Below are 15,681 nucleotides of genomic sequence, written 5' to 3'. Positions count from 1 at the left end.
TAGCCCTGAGCTAACATCTGCTGCCAATCCTCCTCTTTTTTTGCTGAGGAAGACTGGCCCTGAGCTAACATCCGTGCCCATCTTCCTCTACTTAGTATGTAGGACGCCTACCACAGCATGGCTTGCCAAGCGGTGCCATGTCCACACCAGGATCCAAACTGGCGAACCCCGGGTCGCCAAAGCAAATGTGCGAACTTAACCGCTGCACCACCGGGCTGGCCCCTAAAGTGGCATTTCTTAATATGTGTTTCCCTGCTGCCCTTCAGGAAGGCGAAATTGTTGAAGTGGATGAAGAAACAGCAGCTATCTTGAAGAATTCACGATTTGCTCAAGATTTTCTCATCACACCAATTGGAGAGAAGTTGCCAACATGTGGAGGTTGTTCTGCTTTAGAATCAAAGGTTTGTTTGGCTTTCAATTCCCTACCTTCAAACAGAGAACCATTTACAAAATCATGATGCTTGCCACAGACTACTAAAGCAGGAAACAAATCATTCTTTTAGTTGGCTGTCATAAATTGTTTCTAGCATATTTGCATCTATAAAATGATTTGAATTAATTTCATAACTTCATTTTTTCAGTCCTAACTCTGAACACCCATGAGAGGACTTCAGGGCCCCTAGGAACCACTTAAAATTGTGTGTGTATATGTGTATTTTCTCAGGAAGGTGCTTGTTACTTTCATCAGATTCTCAAAGGGGTCCAGATACAAAAAAGGTAAGAGCTACCGTGGAAAAAATTGTTCAAATTATATACATATTCTTAAGCCTTTTAATAGAGATAGTCAAATTACCCTCCAGAAGGATTTACCAGTCTACACGCCTACCTGAAAGGTATGAGAACGCCTTTTCCCTGCATCTTACTAATATTGGGTATTATTTTTTAAAATCTTTGCTTGTCCAATAGAAAATAGTGTTGTTTTGTTTTGCATATATTGAACTTTGGCAGTTTTTGCATTGATTGCATTTTTTGACCATTTATTGCATTTAATAATTTAATTTAATAAATGCATTTGCATTTATTGACCATTTATAGTTCATCCATTGTGGACTTGCTATATAATTCCTTTAACCATTTTTTCGTTTGCCTTTTATTGCTCTATAAGAGACTGTCTATTACATCTTGAAAACATTTTTTCTCAGCATGTCATTTATCTTTTTATTTGCTTTTTTCCCCCCCGAATAGACATTTTCGATTTTGATGGACAGGTAGTCATTTCCTGTATGGCTTCTGCCTCTGATGTTATGATTAGAAAGCCCTGCTCCATATGAACATCACAAATTTACCTGTATTTTCTTTTAGTACTTTTTAAAATTGAGGTAACATACACATAACATAAAATTCACTATTTTAACCATTTTAATGTGTACAATTTCATGGCTTTTAGTTCATTTACAAGGTTGTGCAACCATCATCACTCTGTAGTTCCAGAAAACTTTCATCAGCAGGAAAAGAAACCCCATACCCATTAAGCAGTCATCTGCCCTCTCCCCGTCCCCTGGCAATAACTCATTTGCTTTCTGTCTCTAGATTTGCCTATTCTGGACATTTCATATAAGTAGAATCACACACCATGTAACCTTTTGTGTCTAGCTTATTTTACTCAATATTTCAAGGTTTATCCATATATCAGTACTTCATTCCTTTTTTATGGCTGACTAATATTCCATTGTATGGATATATCACGTTTGGTTATCCATTCATCAGCTGATAGATGTTTAGATTGTTTCCACTTTTTGGCTATTGTGAGTAGTGTTGCTGTGAACATGCATGCCCATATGCTTCCTATATTCGTTTGAATACTTGTTTTCCATTCTTATGGGTCTATACCTAGGAGTGGAATTGTTGGGTCATGTGGGGAATTCTATGTTTAACTTTTTGGAGAACCACCAAACTATTTTCCACAGTGCCTGCACCCTTTTACATGCCTTCCAGCAATATTACAAAGGTTTGAATTTCCCTACATCCTTGCCAACACTTGTTATTTTCTATTTTGTTTTTATTGTAGCCATCCTAGTTGGTGTGAAGTGGTACCTCATTGTGGTTTTTATTTGCATTTCCCTAATGACTAATAATGTTAAACATCTTCTCATGTGCTTGCTGACCGTTTGTATATTTTCTTTGGAGAAATGTCTATTCAAGTCTTTTGCTCAGTTTTTAATTGTTTTTTTTGTCTTTTTATTGTAGAATTGTTAAGAGTTCTTTGTATATTCTTTGTATATTTTGCTGAGGAAGACTTATCAGTTATATTATTTGCAAAAATTTCTCCCATTCTATGTATTATTTTTTCACTCTCTTGATACTGTCGTTTGATGCACAAAAGGTTTTCATTTTGAGGAAGTCCAATTCATCTATTTTTTTCTTTGATTACTTGTGCTTTGGGTGTCACAGCTAAGAATCTATTGCTTAATCCAAGGTCATGAAGATTATTGTAGTATTTCATGGCTTTGTTTTTCACATTAAAATTTTTAATCCATCTGGAATTTATTTTAGCATAAATATTGAGGTAGAGTGTGAGTATTTTTCCAAATACTCACTAGTTCAAATTTTCCTATTCATCTATTCAATCATCTCTCCACTGCTTTGAGATGCTAATTTCTATCATATCCTAATTTCTTAAATGTACATTTGAACCAGTATTCCACTGTATTCTAAAATGATGATTTTCTAAAATATTTTGGATTCATATTTAGAATTCTTCTAGTATCTGAGATATTGGCATAGCATTTTCTAAAGCATTTTATCACAGTTTATCTCATGTCCTCTCTCGCAACCACCCTCTGAAGATGACAGATAGTTATGATGTATATCAGCATCCCTCTTTGCCTTTCTCTCTCTTACATATTTTTACCTTTTCCACTATTCATGCTATCATAATTATTTTATTAATCCATCCACTAATTTAAAATATTTTATTACTTAGACTTAGTGATGGATTTCAAGTTTCTGTTGGCTGACAGAACTTCTAACACTCACCAAAGTCGTAACAGCGGTGCCCCCAAGGCACGGAATGTTGGAAGCCCAGGGGAATAAGGTCATGATGTTGCTGTGGAAGATGGGGATTTAAGTACACAGGCTTGGAGTCAGACAGACTAGGTTCAGATCTTGGCTCTGCCACTTACATGTGTTCTTCAGTCTGTCACCCAACCTCCCTGAACACTTTGTTTCCTCATGTGTAATGGGGAGGTAGAAATCACTGTTTTCCCTCACGCTGTGAGGATCAAATGGAGTAATAAACATTTGTAAAATGTTAGCCGAGTGCCTGGCACATAATACATACTCGAGAAACAAAAGCAGTTGTAGTTATGGGTTTGTATTTATTGAGATTCTTGGTCCCTTGTGACTGGTTCTAAGTATTTGACTTCTGACCCCTTCACAGGACTCTTTTATCATTCTCTCACACGCCTTTTCTCCTGGGCTCAGAAATTCTGCCATCTTTCTCCGTGAATTCTTGCTTTCTGTTGCTTGTATTTTGTAGTGATTTTGGATACATTGAGCATACATTGATATGCAAGTAACTCTTGTGCCTTTTTCTCTTCCTTTTGTTACTTCACGGGCAATCTTTAAGAGTGAAGCTTATTTAGAGATCACTCCCCAAAATGGTAAATTTGTATTTGGGAAAGATTAACTGAACACAAGAGGCAAGAATCCCAGAGTCAAAAAACCTCATACGTCCTTATTTGGCTGGTATTACCAGCATGAATCAAGCTCAAGCTAAGTATGGAGCTGAAGCGTGATTCACTTTCTTTGCTTTATAAATTCTTGAACACTCTGATTTTGTTACTCGTCTGTTTTTCTAAGAAGGTGATTTTTGGAAAGTGGAGAAATTTGACTTCTGACTTTTCAGTCCATTAAACATGTCACAAACGTGTTATTGGTACTTTGAAACTCTTGGGAGCTCATTGATAACAAAACCTTGCTGGCTGGAATCAACGTTTATTTTGAAATGTTTTCATCATTCTAATTCTCCTGTAAGCTGGTTTCCTGAGTACTGGCTATGAAAGCTGTCAGAAGATTACAGTTACAAGTAAAGGGAGTCTTTCCTGCAGCCACAGCATTTCCAGTGTCCTCTGGCTGTAAAAAAATATGGTTAAATGAGTTTGCTTCTGCGGAAGACCGTTTCCTCCCAGTGTCGCTCTTCTTGTTCCCTCCTAGTGTGCATGCAGGGCCTGCGCCCCAGGGCTCTTGACCTCAGAGACCCATGGCAACACTCTACATATTTGCCCTGGTTTATCTCAGCAGTCTCCTTTCTATTCTGCCTTGTTTCTGTCAGCCTGCAGATGTGCCAATATCTTTCGATCAGTTCCAACTTTTTGAAATGGGAATATTTGACGCTGAAGGAAGATTTAATGAATGAAACAGCTGTGTGTCCTAGAGATAGAACCCTAGGCTCTTGGGGGAGGACATTCATATCTGTTTTGTAGAAGACCTTCACGATAAACCCTGGAGCGCAGTGCAGGCAGGCGGCAGGCGGGGAGCGCTCCTCCAGACGTCTTCCCGTCAGTTGCTGCGATGAAGGAATGGAAGGGGCTGCTGCTTGCTGAGGACTGACTCAGTAGTCACTGTTTTTGAGAGTCCTTCTTTTTCTTTTTTCTCCTCCTCCTCCTCCTTTTTTAATCCTGGCAAAGGGTATTTTGCTATTCAAAGAATTATTAAAACACTGCGGCATCTGAAATGATGCAAATAGGATTTGTGCTATGTGCTGTCTTGCTTTGGTTAATAGTAGTGGCAGTGATAACGTGAACAACAGTAGTAATGATATAGAAGACCTAGCCTTTATTGAACAGTTAATATGTTCCAGGCACCATGTCATTTAGTCCTCACAGTAACCCTTAATATCCTCATTTTACAGATGAAGAAACTGAGGCTCAGAGAGATTAGTTTACTAATCCAAGTTCACACAGCTAGAAAGTGGTGACTTTGAACCTACATCTGATTCTAGAACGGACATTCTTGCTCAATATGCCGTACTACTTCTCATATTTATCCTTTTCAGAGAATCACAGGATGTTGGTGCTGGAAAGGACTGCTTATCAAGGTGTCCCACATTTTATTTCCTTCAAGTCTTGAGATGTTTTCAGGCTGGGAGCATGAGTTAGGAAGCGATACTGGTATCACCATCTCCTAGTGGTGGAGAGGCCATGGAGTGGGAAGAAAAGTGTGGAAAATAAGCTTCCTGGGTGAAAAAGAGGGAAGGCTAACTCCTCTTGCCAGGAATTCCAGTGAGCTGAGTGGCGGCAATCCAGTGGATGGGAAGGCCTGGCAGCACAACCTGCACAGCCAGCCTCTTCCAGGCTTGAAATCCCCTGGCGGATGCTAGTCTGCCTCTTAGCGAGCCCAGATCCAGGCAGACCTCTTCATTTTAGAAAGGTGGAAATGGAGGGCCAGAGAGGCCAAGGCCTCAACTAAGGGACTGCAGCGATGGGAGTGGTCCGTGAGACTGTCATTCACGAATGTAGGGTCTGCGCCCCTCTTGTACACTCTTCTACTTGCAGTGCCAACAATAGACAGTAAGAGTGTAAATTTATGTTTAATGAATTCATTATCATTAAGGGGGCTTGTTCATGCTCTTGATTTCCTACCTTTATGCCTAGTTTTTCTCTGGCCCCACTGATGCTGCTGTTGGAGGTATCTCATTTGGAGGTGAAAGGAGGAAAAATAAAGACTGCTATGTTGTCTTTTGAAAATCCCACTTACTCTGCCCTGAGATCTTGCTGGCTGTTGTTGGCAAGCTCAACATCTGGACATCAGCAATTGCTAACAATGGGCCTGGGATCTGGGACTTAGCTTCTCGTCTTGCACATGTTTCTCGAGATTAGAGTAAGGAAAGGGAAGAAGTTTCGGCATTTCAGGATCTCAGTTCTAAATGGGTAAAAGGCACATACAACTGGGACTCCCACAACACAAAGCAAAGGACAATCCACTCTCCTGGCTCAATAGGGACTACATTTAGAAAGCTTTAAATGAAGTTTACCTTGAAAGTAATAATAACTTGATTAGAAGCTTCAGGAAAAAGATGGCTACCTTTATAGCTGACTGACTGATGTTACTCCCATGACCTCAAGGAATTGTAAAATTCTATCTCCCTTCTGGGTAAATCAAACTGAAACACCAGTGTTTGGGTCCATCAAAACACCTTCAACTCATCCTTTCGTTTTGATTTGCCATTTGACAGGATGTAATCACAGATCCGTTCAAGCTTGCAGAAGAGTCTGACAATATGATGTCCAGATGTCCCCCTGATGTTGCTAGTGGCTGCTGTGGCACGAAGAAAAGCTGCTAAAACTACAGCTGACCAGAAGACAGTAGGCAGGAGGCAAAGGAATGAGTTACATGTCTTTTAACCTGCTCTTCCCCACAGCGCAACCACAGGAGAGAATACATAGAATTCTATTCTAGGTCATTTATAAAAATAAATGAATCATTTTTAGAAGGTATGAATTAAAAGTTCACAGCAAATCACCTAGACTAGTTAAGCTGTTTTTCTCTAGCCTAAATTCAAAGTTCTGGTGCCACCTACTGGTCCGAAGTGGAACTGAGACGTGATCTTAAGGCTTGGCCAGTGGGCGAGAAAGCTTTCAGAAATAACAGTTGACAGAGGGTCTCAGGAAAAACGTCTTTCTTCCGACCTGCATAGCACCTTTTGGACTTTTCACCATATTTTCTCATTAAACCAGGCTCCTACTGACATCATGCTAGTCGTGCCAAAAGATTGCCAAATCAAATTTGGTAGGAGTGCTCTTGAGATAGCTGGTCTTTTAAATCACTTTTTAAAAAAAAATTGCAATTGAATGAAGAAAACAAATGAATAATTTCTTTAACCTCAGTTCACCCTCATGTATGACAACATAGTGACTATCTGTGGTAAATCCTAACTGGATCAGGAAAAGAGTTTGCTAATTATGGAAAGAAGAGCTAGGAGGTGTAAAAAAGGTGGCTTTTCTGTAACAGGTGCCCTGGTTAAACTTTCAGGAAACTATTAGACTGAGTTCTAGTTTCCATAGCTAAAGAAGAAGATTGAGGAATATTTCAAGGATGATTCCATCATTAGAAATTGAGAATGTTAAGGAAAGTTTCAAGGATGAGTAAATAAGTTAAAGACTTTGTTGGGGGACCCAGAAAGGTATGTGTCATATACAAGTCAACGTCCTTGTCATCAGGAGCTGAGAGTTCAGTTTGTGAATAACAGCCTTTACGCAATGAAGAGTTTTAATATGAAAATCTCAGCCAGTTGCTCTGAGCTCAAAAAGAACCAGGGGGGAGCTAGCATGTCCCAAGAGATTTTTTATTAAGGGGTATGAGAACTTTTAGGCCTTGTAAAACATTGGAATGGAATCTACAGGACAGACCCCTCTTTTAATACAGCTGTTAAAAATGGAGAAATCCTCAGATTTTTGAGTGGGTTCAGACTTACTGACTGAGGAGAAGACTAGGTGGCATCTTTTAAGCCCTGTTCGTCTCAGTGACCTTGATTCTAAACAGTGCTTTCTTGGTTCTAGAGTTCAGTATCTACCCAGTCTTTACCTACTTTAGTGACAGCATTCATTAGAATGGTACAGCTGGGATTAAGTGTACTTTGGTATCCATGAGCATAAGGTGGTCCTGCTAGAGGGGAAATGATGAAAAGAGAGGGTGTTCTGGTTATTTGGTTTATTAGGCTTTTCTGAATTTAGAGGGAGGAGGTATTAGTGTTTCATTTGTCATTCTGAACTCTCAGTTCTCCCAAAAAGATGCTGAGTGATGAGATTGAGCTGGAATAGGGAAATTGACAGTGTTCTTTTCCTAAGAATAACATACTTTATACATTATTTTCCAAGAAAAATATACATTTTAAGAATTGTATTTGACCTAGAATTTAGAAAAAATATGTATTGAATAACGTAAAATTAAAGTAGACATGTTTTGTCCAGAAAAATGCTATCGTTATTTAAATATTCAAAACAGGTGAAATAGACAACTAGGGACATACAACCCTTATAAACGAGGATACCTCTCCCTTAAGAGTGAGAGGCAGTATGAATGATGATGTGGAGCAAAAACCTGACGCCACGCTTGATAGGGTTTTTTCCCTCTTAACTCTGCCACTTAGCATTTCGGCCTTGAGAAAATTACCATCTCTGTGCCTTTGTTTCCTCATTTGTATGAAGTTCTTTGAAAGACTGTGTGGCACCTGGTTTAGATGATTATTGGTTTAGATCTATGTGATTGCAACCAGCAAGTGATGTCAGGACCAGTTAAAGACCAATGCTTCTCTTGCTGCCAGAGTGTGGTCCAGGAAGCTGCCTGTAACTCTTCTGGCAGCAGGTGACTTTTCCCCCAACATTTTATTATGACAGTTTTCAAATATACAGAAAAGTGTAAAGAATTGTCAGGACTACCCATTTACCCACCACCTAGATTATAAGCTTGTTAACCTTCTGCAATCATTTAATACGTTTTAATATTATACTTAATACTAGCAGAGCCACAGAAACAGGGGCCTAATTCTTCCTAGCCACAAACCCTTTTCAAAGAATGTTTAAGGAGCAGATTTTCTCTTAATGGATCATTATATCAAATACAGTATTTTCAGTCCTTTATTATCACAGGGGGAGGATTTATTTAAAAATCACGGAAACCTGCAGAGGCTTTTCAACTTACCTACCGGGGGAGGCCCAGCAGTGGCCTAAACAGAACCCCCACCCCAGCCCCCCCTCCAGCCCTGGCATAGCTGAAAAGGTCATGGCTTTGTGCCAAGACGGCAGCAGAACCTGCTCCTCATTGATTCTCAGCCTTTCCTTGGATGGCTCCAAGGAAGCAGCCAAGGCTGTGACTAATGCCGCCCTGTTAGGCTGAGAGGTCTACACCATGAGTCTAGCAAGGAATGTGATCCTATCCACCCATTCTTTCATTTATTCACTGAGTCCTTTTTTTTTTTTTTGAGGAAGATTAGTTAGCCCTGAGCTAACTACTGCCAATCCTTCTCTTTTTGCTGAGGAAGCCTGGCCCTGAGCTAACATCCATGTCCATCTTCCTCTACTTTGTATGTGGGACGCCTACCACAGCATGGCTTTTGCCGAGTGGTGCCATGTCTACACCCGGGATCCAAACTGGTGAACCCCGGGCTGCTGAGAAGCAGAAAATGCAAACTTAACCGCTGTGCCACTGGGCCGGTCCCTCATTTATTCACTAAATATTAATTAAGTACCTCCCACGTACCAGGCACTGTCCTAGGCACGGATCGCTAACAATGGAATATTATGAACCCTGTGAGTCAATAAGACAAAAACAGCTAAGCATATTTTCTAAACTTTGTTGGCACCTGTCCTCACTTCTGTGATTTGCCAAGTTTCTTCACCTGCACACGCAGCACTATTTGGGTCTAAACAAGGGTTCTTTTGTAGACCCCGCCCTAAGAGTCGGTGAAGGGAGAGCTCCCTAGATAATAAAAATGAACGCTTTTGCCAATATGAAGCTGGAATTATACGATCCTAATAATAACCTATGACTCGAGCTTTACAGCTTCATTCCTGTCTCTGTTCAGCCGCTGAGCCTGCAGTTCCTGTAAGCACAACTCCCACTGAGGCTAATGGGAGTGTGACGTGAATGTGAGGTTTGTGCTTAATCCTCTCCCGCTGAGTGAGCCTTGCTTGTCTTGGATTGAGGACCTTACCAATCCCCTTCCCCAACAGAACGCTCCAGCCCCTCCTTTCCTGTAGCAGAGCCTTGCAGCAGTGATGTGCTCCAGGTGAGGGGAAAATCGACTTGTGACAAAAATGCTACTCCATTGCTTCACATGATAGCAGAATGCCTCATATACATTGTCCAGAAGCCAGAGAGAGTAAAAAAGTAGGGTGGTAAATTGATGACGTTCTGGGTGCACTGCAAGCCAGACGTGGGTCTGCTAACTTTTAACACCGGGTCTAAAGCCATTAACCTTCCCATTCATGGCATGAGAAGTGATGCAGGCGACAGAAAGCAGGTGTTCTTTCTAGATCTGGCTCTGCTGCTGAACTAGTTACTTGCCCACAGGGAAATCCTTTGTCCGCCTTGGGGTTCTCTTTCCCCATCTATAAAATGAGGGTGTTAAACTCAGCTATTCTAAGTTTCCTTCCAGGCTTAGAGACAGATTGATGGGTCTAGATTCTGGAGAGGTCACATTAAATTGTTGGAATTAGTTGCCTACATGTATAAATCAGAAGATTTTACATAAAATATGAATTTCTGGCTTCTTGAAAAACTGGAAATGCCGGTAACGTTAGCCCTGCATTTCAATTTCAGCACAACTGCCTCGAGCAGGGTGAACAATGGCCTCTCCTTCAGAAGGGGCGTGTCCCTCCAAACAGTTTGCCACCATCCCTACCCAGTCAACTTTACTGACCCCTGTATGCTTTTGAATTTATGGCCCTGTTTTAGGACTAGAATTAGCACAGTTTCATCAAAGTTACAAATGAGGGGTTTTTTTCCATTATAGTTCAAATGATGGCAGGTCTATGGCTTAATCTATGACTCTGACTTATATGTTTAATTCATTACAAGCAGAAGCCAAGAAGGGCACGTGGAGCTTTGCAGGGGTGCTCACAGGAGGGGACCAAAGAGTGCTGGAGCTCCTTCTGGTAATCTGACCTATAACTCAGGGCCTAATTGTGTCAGGTGAGGAGGCCTGGACAGTTTATTCTGTTCCCAGAGTTAACAAGCTTCCATCACATAATTTTCTTTGTGAATATTAAATGAGCATCCTCTGGAAAGCAAAGCCTCAAAATGTCAAGTCGCTGGGGAGGAAAGGTTTGCACAGCAAGTGCAGAAGGATTTGTGTGGCTTCTAGGCTGGGTTGTTAATCTTTCATTCACTGTCCTTATTTTCTTTTTCTTATCAATGTCATTATTCCTTTCGACTGGATCTAACTAGGGAAATGTTGTGAAGGAGGTATTATTATTTTTGCTTTTAAATAATATAACAGGGGCCCGTGAAGACTAGGTAACCCTTTAAAAATGGTGATTTCTCATGGCAATGAGAAAATTCTTTGCTTTGTGTGGATATAAACCATGCCAAATATCCCAAGTTGTTTCTCTACTAAAAATAACCCCCTTACACCTCCCTCGCAATGCTGATTTTTCTAATTTTACAGAAGAGAAAACTGAAGCTGAGGATATTTAAAGGACTTGCACGAGGCAAGTACAGTCTGAGAAGTGTTAGAACCAAGACTGGAAGTAGGTCTTCTGACTCCTCTACCCTTGTATCCTGGGGTCTGCCCTTGCTTTGTCCTTTAGGGAATTCCTAAATTTAAAAATACAGCAACTAGGGCCCAGAGTGGTTGAGTGTGCACCCTCTGCTTCGGTGGCCCGGGGTTCTCAGGTTCCGATCCCGGGTGTGGACATGGCACCGCTTGGCAAGCCAAGCTGTGGTAGGCGTCCCACATAGAAAGTAGAGGAAGATGGGCACGGATGTCAGCTCAGGGCCAGTCTTCCTCAGCAAAAAGAGGAGGATTGGCAGCAGATGTTAGCTCAGGGCTAATCTTCCTCAAATAAATAAATAAATAAAACAAAACAAAATAAAATAAATACAGCAATTAAAAAGGGAAATGATTACTATAAAAGTAAGGATACTTCTCTAGGGTAGAGAAGAGGAGTGTGATCTAGAAGGGAGATATAGGGGTTTCCTCAACTGGAGAGTGGTTCCCTTTACCATTACAAATTATTATAAAGTGAACATAATCTCTTTGCCTGGGACTGACCCAGTTTAAGCCTTAAACTAGGTTAATTATTAATAGTACCCTTTTTTCACTCTCAAATGGATTGTTTTGGATGATAAATTATATGGCCAGCTATTATACATTTATGTTTCATGCATTTTTATGCATGTTTATTATATGTCCAAATTTTTTTTTTTACGTTTAAAAAAATACATCAGGAAGTCTGACTTACGCTGAGGCTGAGGTCAACCTGGGAGACCTTATGTTTGCTCCAAGATTCGTGATTACTGCACAGAACACAGTGGCCGTAGCTGCGATTCAGATCTGGGCATCCGGAACAGAGGCTGTGGTGTGCCATCTTGGTGTTCTGGGGCCTCCTGTGGCTCGAGATAGTTAGATAGTTATCTCTGTTTCTTTGTCCTACGTGTGGCTGGAGAGTGGGGTATCCCTTAGTCCTAATTGTGAAGGTCAGTCCAAGGTAATATTTGAGAAAATGCTTTGTTTTTTCTACTTTGAGTGGCAAGAGTTCCCTAAATATCCGAATGGCAGGGCCCCAGCATCACTGCACCGGTGTCCGTCAGTTACTCTTCCTGTAAGACAGCAATTCTACTCAGACCTTTGCATAGCTCCTGAGTGCCTACAGAATGAAATCTAAGCTCCGAAACTTGGCATTCAACTCACCACAAATCGACCCTGGCCAACTTTCCCACATTATTCCTGCTGTTCCTCTTCAAGGGCAATGGAACCAAATTCAACCACACGGTGTTCCCAAAATGCTGCTTCCTCTCCAACCTCACCTCACTCTCCCCCCTGAGAATGCTTTTTTCCTCTTTCTTTTCTCTCAGTCCCTTTGTTGTGGACTGAATGTTGTGTCCAGTGTAGGTCCCTGTCCTGTCCCGGCTCCCTCCCGCCCCCACCCCAATTCATAGTTGAAGCTTTAATCCCTACCCCCACATCCCACTTGCAGTGTGGCTGTATTGGGAGACGGGGCCTCTAAGGAAGTAATTAAGGTGAAATGAGATCACAGCTTGGGGCCCTGATCCAATAGCATTAGTGTCCTTATGAGAAGAGACACCAGAGAGCTCACTCTCTCCCTTGGCACGCTCAGAGGAAAGGCCATGTGAGGACAAAAGCCAGGAAGAGGGCTCTCATCAGAGACCAACCCTGCAGGCCCTGATCTCCAGAGCTGTGAGACGATACATCTCTGTGGTTGAAGCCACTCTGTCTGTGTTGTCGGGACCTGACTAGGATCCCTTCTTGGAATAGCTCTTACATCTGCATATCTAAAACCTATCTGTTCTTCAAGGACCAACTAAAGGACCATGAAGCTTTCCTTAATTCCTCCACTTTAATTCTACTTCTTTTTAAGACATTTGCCGTTCTATCCTGTATTATGTAGTCATTCATTTACATATTTCCTAACCTCCTTACTAGTAAGTTTTAGGGGGGTAACTTCCAATTCAATATTACAGCTCCACACTGCCTATTAGATACACAATATATATCACTGAAGGAACGAAAAAAAGAGAAAAAAAATAGGATGAGAAATAAGACACAGTTTAAAGAGGAAACAGAGAATTGAGATGTGTTGTTAATAAATGGGGAGAAATAAGTTAAATCTTTAGTGATGTTTAAAATAAAACAAATAGGTATCTCAGCGGAACTAAAAATAGGAGCAGAATTTTTTTCCACTGAGATCTGACATATTGTTTGTCTATACGCAGGGGGTTTGACTTATTATTGGAGTAGAATTTTTGCTCCAGCTTCAGAGGATGTGGAAAAAGACCAGGAGAATGAACTTAGCTGGTATGAGAAAACTGACATTTTATGCTACAATCACAACTGCAAATCAAAGCTCCATGTCAGACCCGTGCAGGTCTGAATCTTATGGCAGGGCTCATAGTTGGACATCCAGGATCTGCTCTTTCCCATGAGGTCCCATTCCTAGTTACCATTCTCCTGTCAGAGACCTCCTTATCTCCCTCCTCTTCCTCGCTCCCTACATGTGGTTTTTTAAAATTTTATTTTATTTGAGGAAGATTAGCCCTGAGCTAACATCTGCTGCCAAGTCTCCTCTTTTTGCTGAGGAAGACTGGCCCTGAGCTAACATCCAAGCCCATCTTCCTCTACTTTCTATGTGGGATGCCTGCCACAGCATGGCTTGATGAGCGGTGTCATGTCCGCACCAGGATCGGAACCTGCTAACCCCAGGCAACGGAAGCGGAAAGTGCGCACTTAACCACTGCGAAAATCGGGCAGGCCCCTCCTACATGTGGTTATTAAATTTAGATTTTTGAACAGGCGGTACTCACATGGGTCAACATTTGAAAACTATGTAAGTGAAGAATTTCCCTATAATCACAACCCGGGTGCGTGCTTGTCACGGTGACAAGGATGATCGAGCGCAGACCCTTTCCTTGTCCAAGATTGAGCTGGAGGCTGGAACTGGGGTGGAACAGCAGTCAGGAAGAACATCCTAAAAGATTCTAGAAGATCCTGAAGTTGCAGGGCCTGGCAGTCAGGAGGACAGGGGTCCTGGCGCAGGGCAAACAGTGGACTTCTAGCAGCAGCGAGCTCAGAAGGTCAAGGAAGAGGGCAGGGGAGGAAGGAAGTGGGTGACAGCACAGAGCGCAGGAGACCTCTTGGGGCTGCCCCGTGGGAGGGTCAGGAGGGGCAGGCTGCCTGAGAGAAGGGCAGTGTGTGGGGTGTGGGGTGCTGTCCAGGGCACCTCGAAGGGACCGGGAGTCCAGGGAGGGTGAGGAGCGGGGAAGGAGGAGGCAGAGCAGAAGTGACAAGGGGCGACCCGGCCTCAGCAGGGTGGCTCCCTCGCACCCACCTGAGCACCCTGGAGACTCCGGATTCCCAGGAAGGGCTGCTCCTAAGGAGCTTGGGCCCTCCTCAATGGAGGAAGCTTTTCTCACAACTCCATCAAAAAGCCACCTTTTTCTCTCTCTTCCTACCCCAGTGGCTATGTCCAGAAAATATCTAGAAAAGTAAATAGGAAAGCCCAAGACAAAAAGCTTGAAAAGTCCTCTAGAGAAGGGAAATGGCTTTGCTGACTTGATTTTTTTGCCCAGGGTTGTGGCATGTTCTCATCTGAGCTCAAAGAGTCCTATATGTTTAAACAAGTGGACAATGTTGCTTCTGAGAATTCCCTCTCAGGGGGAACATTTGGTTCTGGGGAAAGTTTGGGTAACTCCAGCATTCCCCCAATTCCTGTTTTTCCTCAGAAGACCCAGTGCTTCGGTGCAATTAAAATGTCACTGTCGAAGCAATAACTTTGAATACTTATCTACAAATAGGTGATTTTCTGGGGGGGCGGGGAGCTTCTCTAAAATTAGGGCTTTATGTTGCATAGACAGCCATTGGTGTTCTACTTCCAATCTTGAAAAAATCAAATTCTCAAAGACTTTAGGTCTAGGTGCAGTGCCTGCCCCAATCCCGGAACCCGCGGACTGGGGGCTTCTCCTTCCAGAGGAGCAGTCCCTCTGCCCCGTTAGTATCCGGTGAAGGACTCTGGCAGGAGAGGGGGAGTTAGGGAAGGTATTTGCTAGGGGCCTCTGGCTTTACCCAAATGACTGGCTGAAGGTCAAAGTCAGAACTTACCTGGGATTAGACATCTGCAGCCGCCATCGAGCAGTCTCGGACCTTTCGTAGGCCTTTTTGGAGGTGAAATATGATCAGAATTCAGGACTTTGTTGTATTTTTTTCTTCCAGATTTAAAAAGAGATCCCTAGAAGATGAATGCCCTTGCCCTGCATTCATCCAGATGGACAGACTGGGAAGCCCCTGGAAGTCAGGATAAGTCTGCACCAGCAGCCCCTCACTCAAGAGAGGATGACTCCTTGAGCTAAAAGTCCTCCAGACTTGAAGGAAGATCCCTCTTGCTAAGGAAAAATGACTTGGTTTAGGTGTCTACATTGCTCTGTGTCTGGGGTGTACCTGACGAATATGACCCACCCCAACCACCCAGGATAAACATCACTCAGCAATCCTCTCTGTGAATTTGA

At 42.3% G+C, this 15,681-nt stretch overlaps 1 protein-coding gene across 6 annotated transcripts in view; it reads left to right on the top strand.

Annotated features, from left to right (window-relative positions):
* Positions 1-15,681, top strand: part of AS3MT (arsenite methyltransferase) — a 23,514-nt gene extending 7,833 nt beyond the window's left edge. The window contains exons 10-12 of one of the 6 annotated variants that reach the window (XR_011522116.1): positions 267-401; positions 582-717; positions 6,176-6,462. Coding sequence is in view for 5 of the 6 variants with exons in the window: in XM_070557119.1 (XP_070413220.1) it covers positions 267-401; positions 665-717; positions 15,389-15,476 (276 nt within the window). In the remaining variant the exon portion in view is untranslated. Of the gene's footprint in view, positions 1-266; positions 402-581; positions 718-4,424; positions 4,690-6,175; positions 6,463-15,388 lie in introns of those variants that run through there. The other 5 variants (XM_070557119.1, XM_070557142.1, XM_070557137.1 and 2 more) reach the window with 5 other exon arrangements.

Source organism: Equus przewalskii, chromosome 1, assembly GCF_037783145.1.
Source record: "Equus przewalskii isolate Varuska chromosome 1, EquPr2, whole genome shotgun sequence".
Lineage (NCBI taxonomy): Eukaryota > Metazoa > Chordata > Mammalia > Perissodactyla > Equidae > Equus > Equus przewalskii.
The sequence above is the reverse complement of the archived record's forward strand: the minus strand, read 5'-3'. Positions and strand labels throughout refer to the sequence as shown.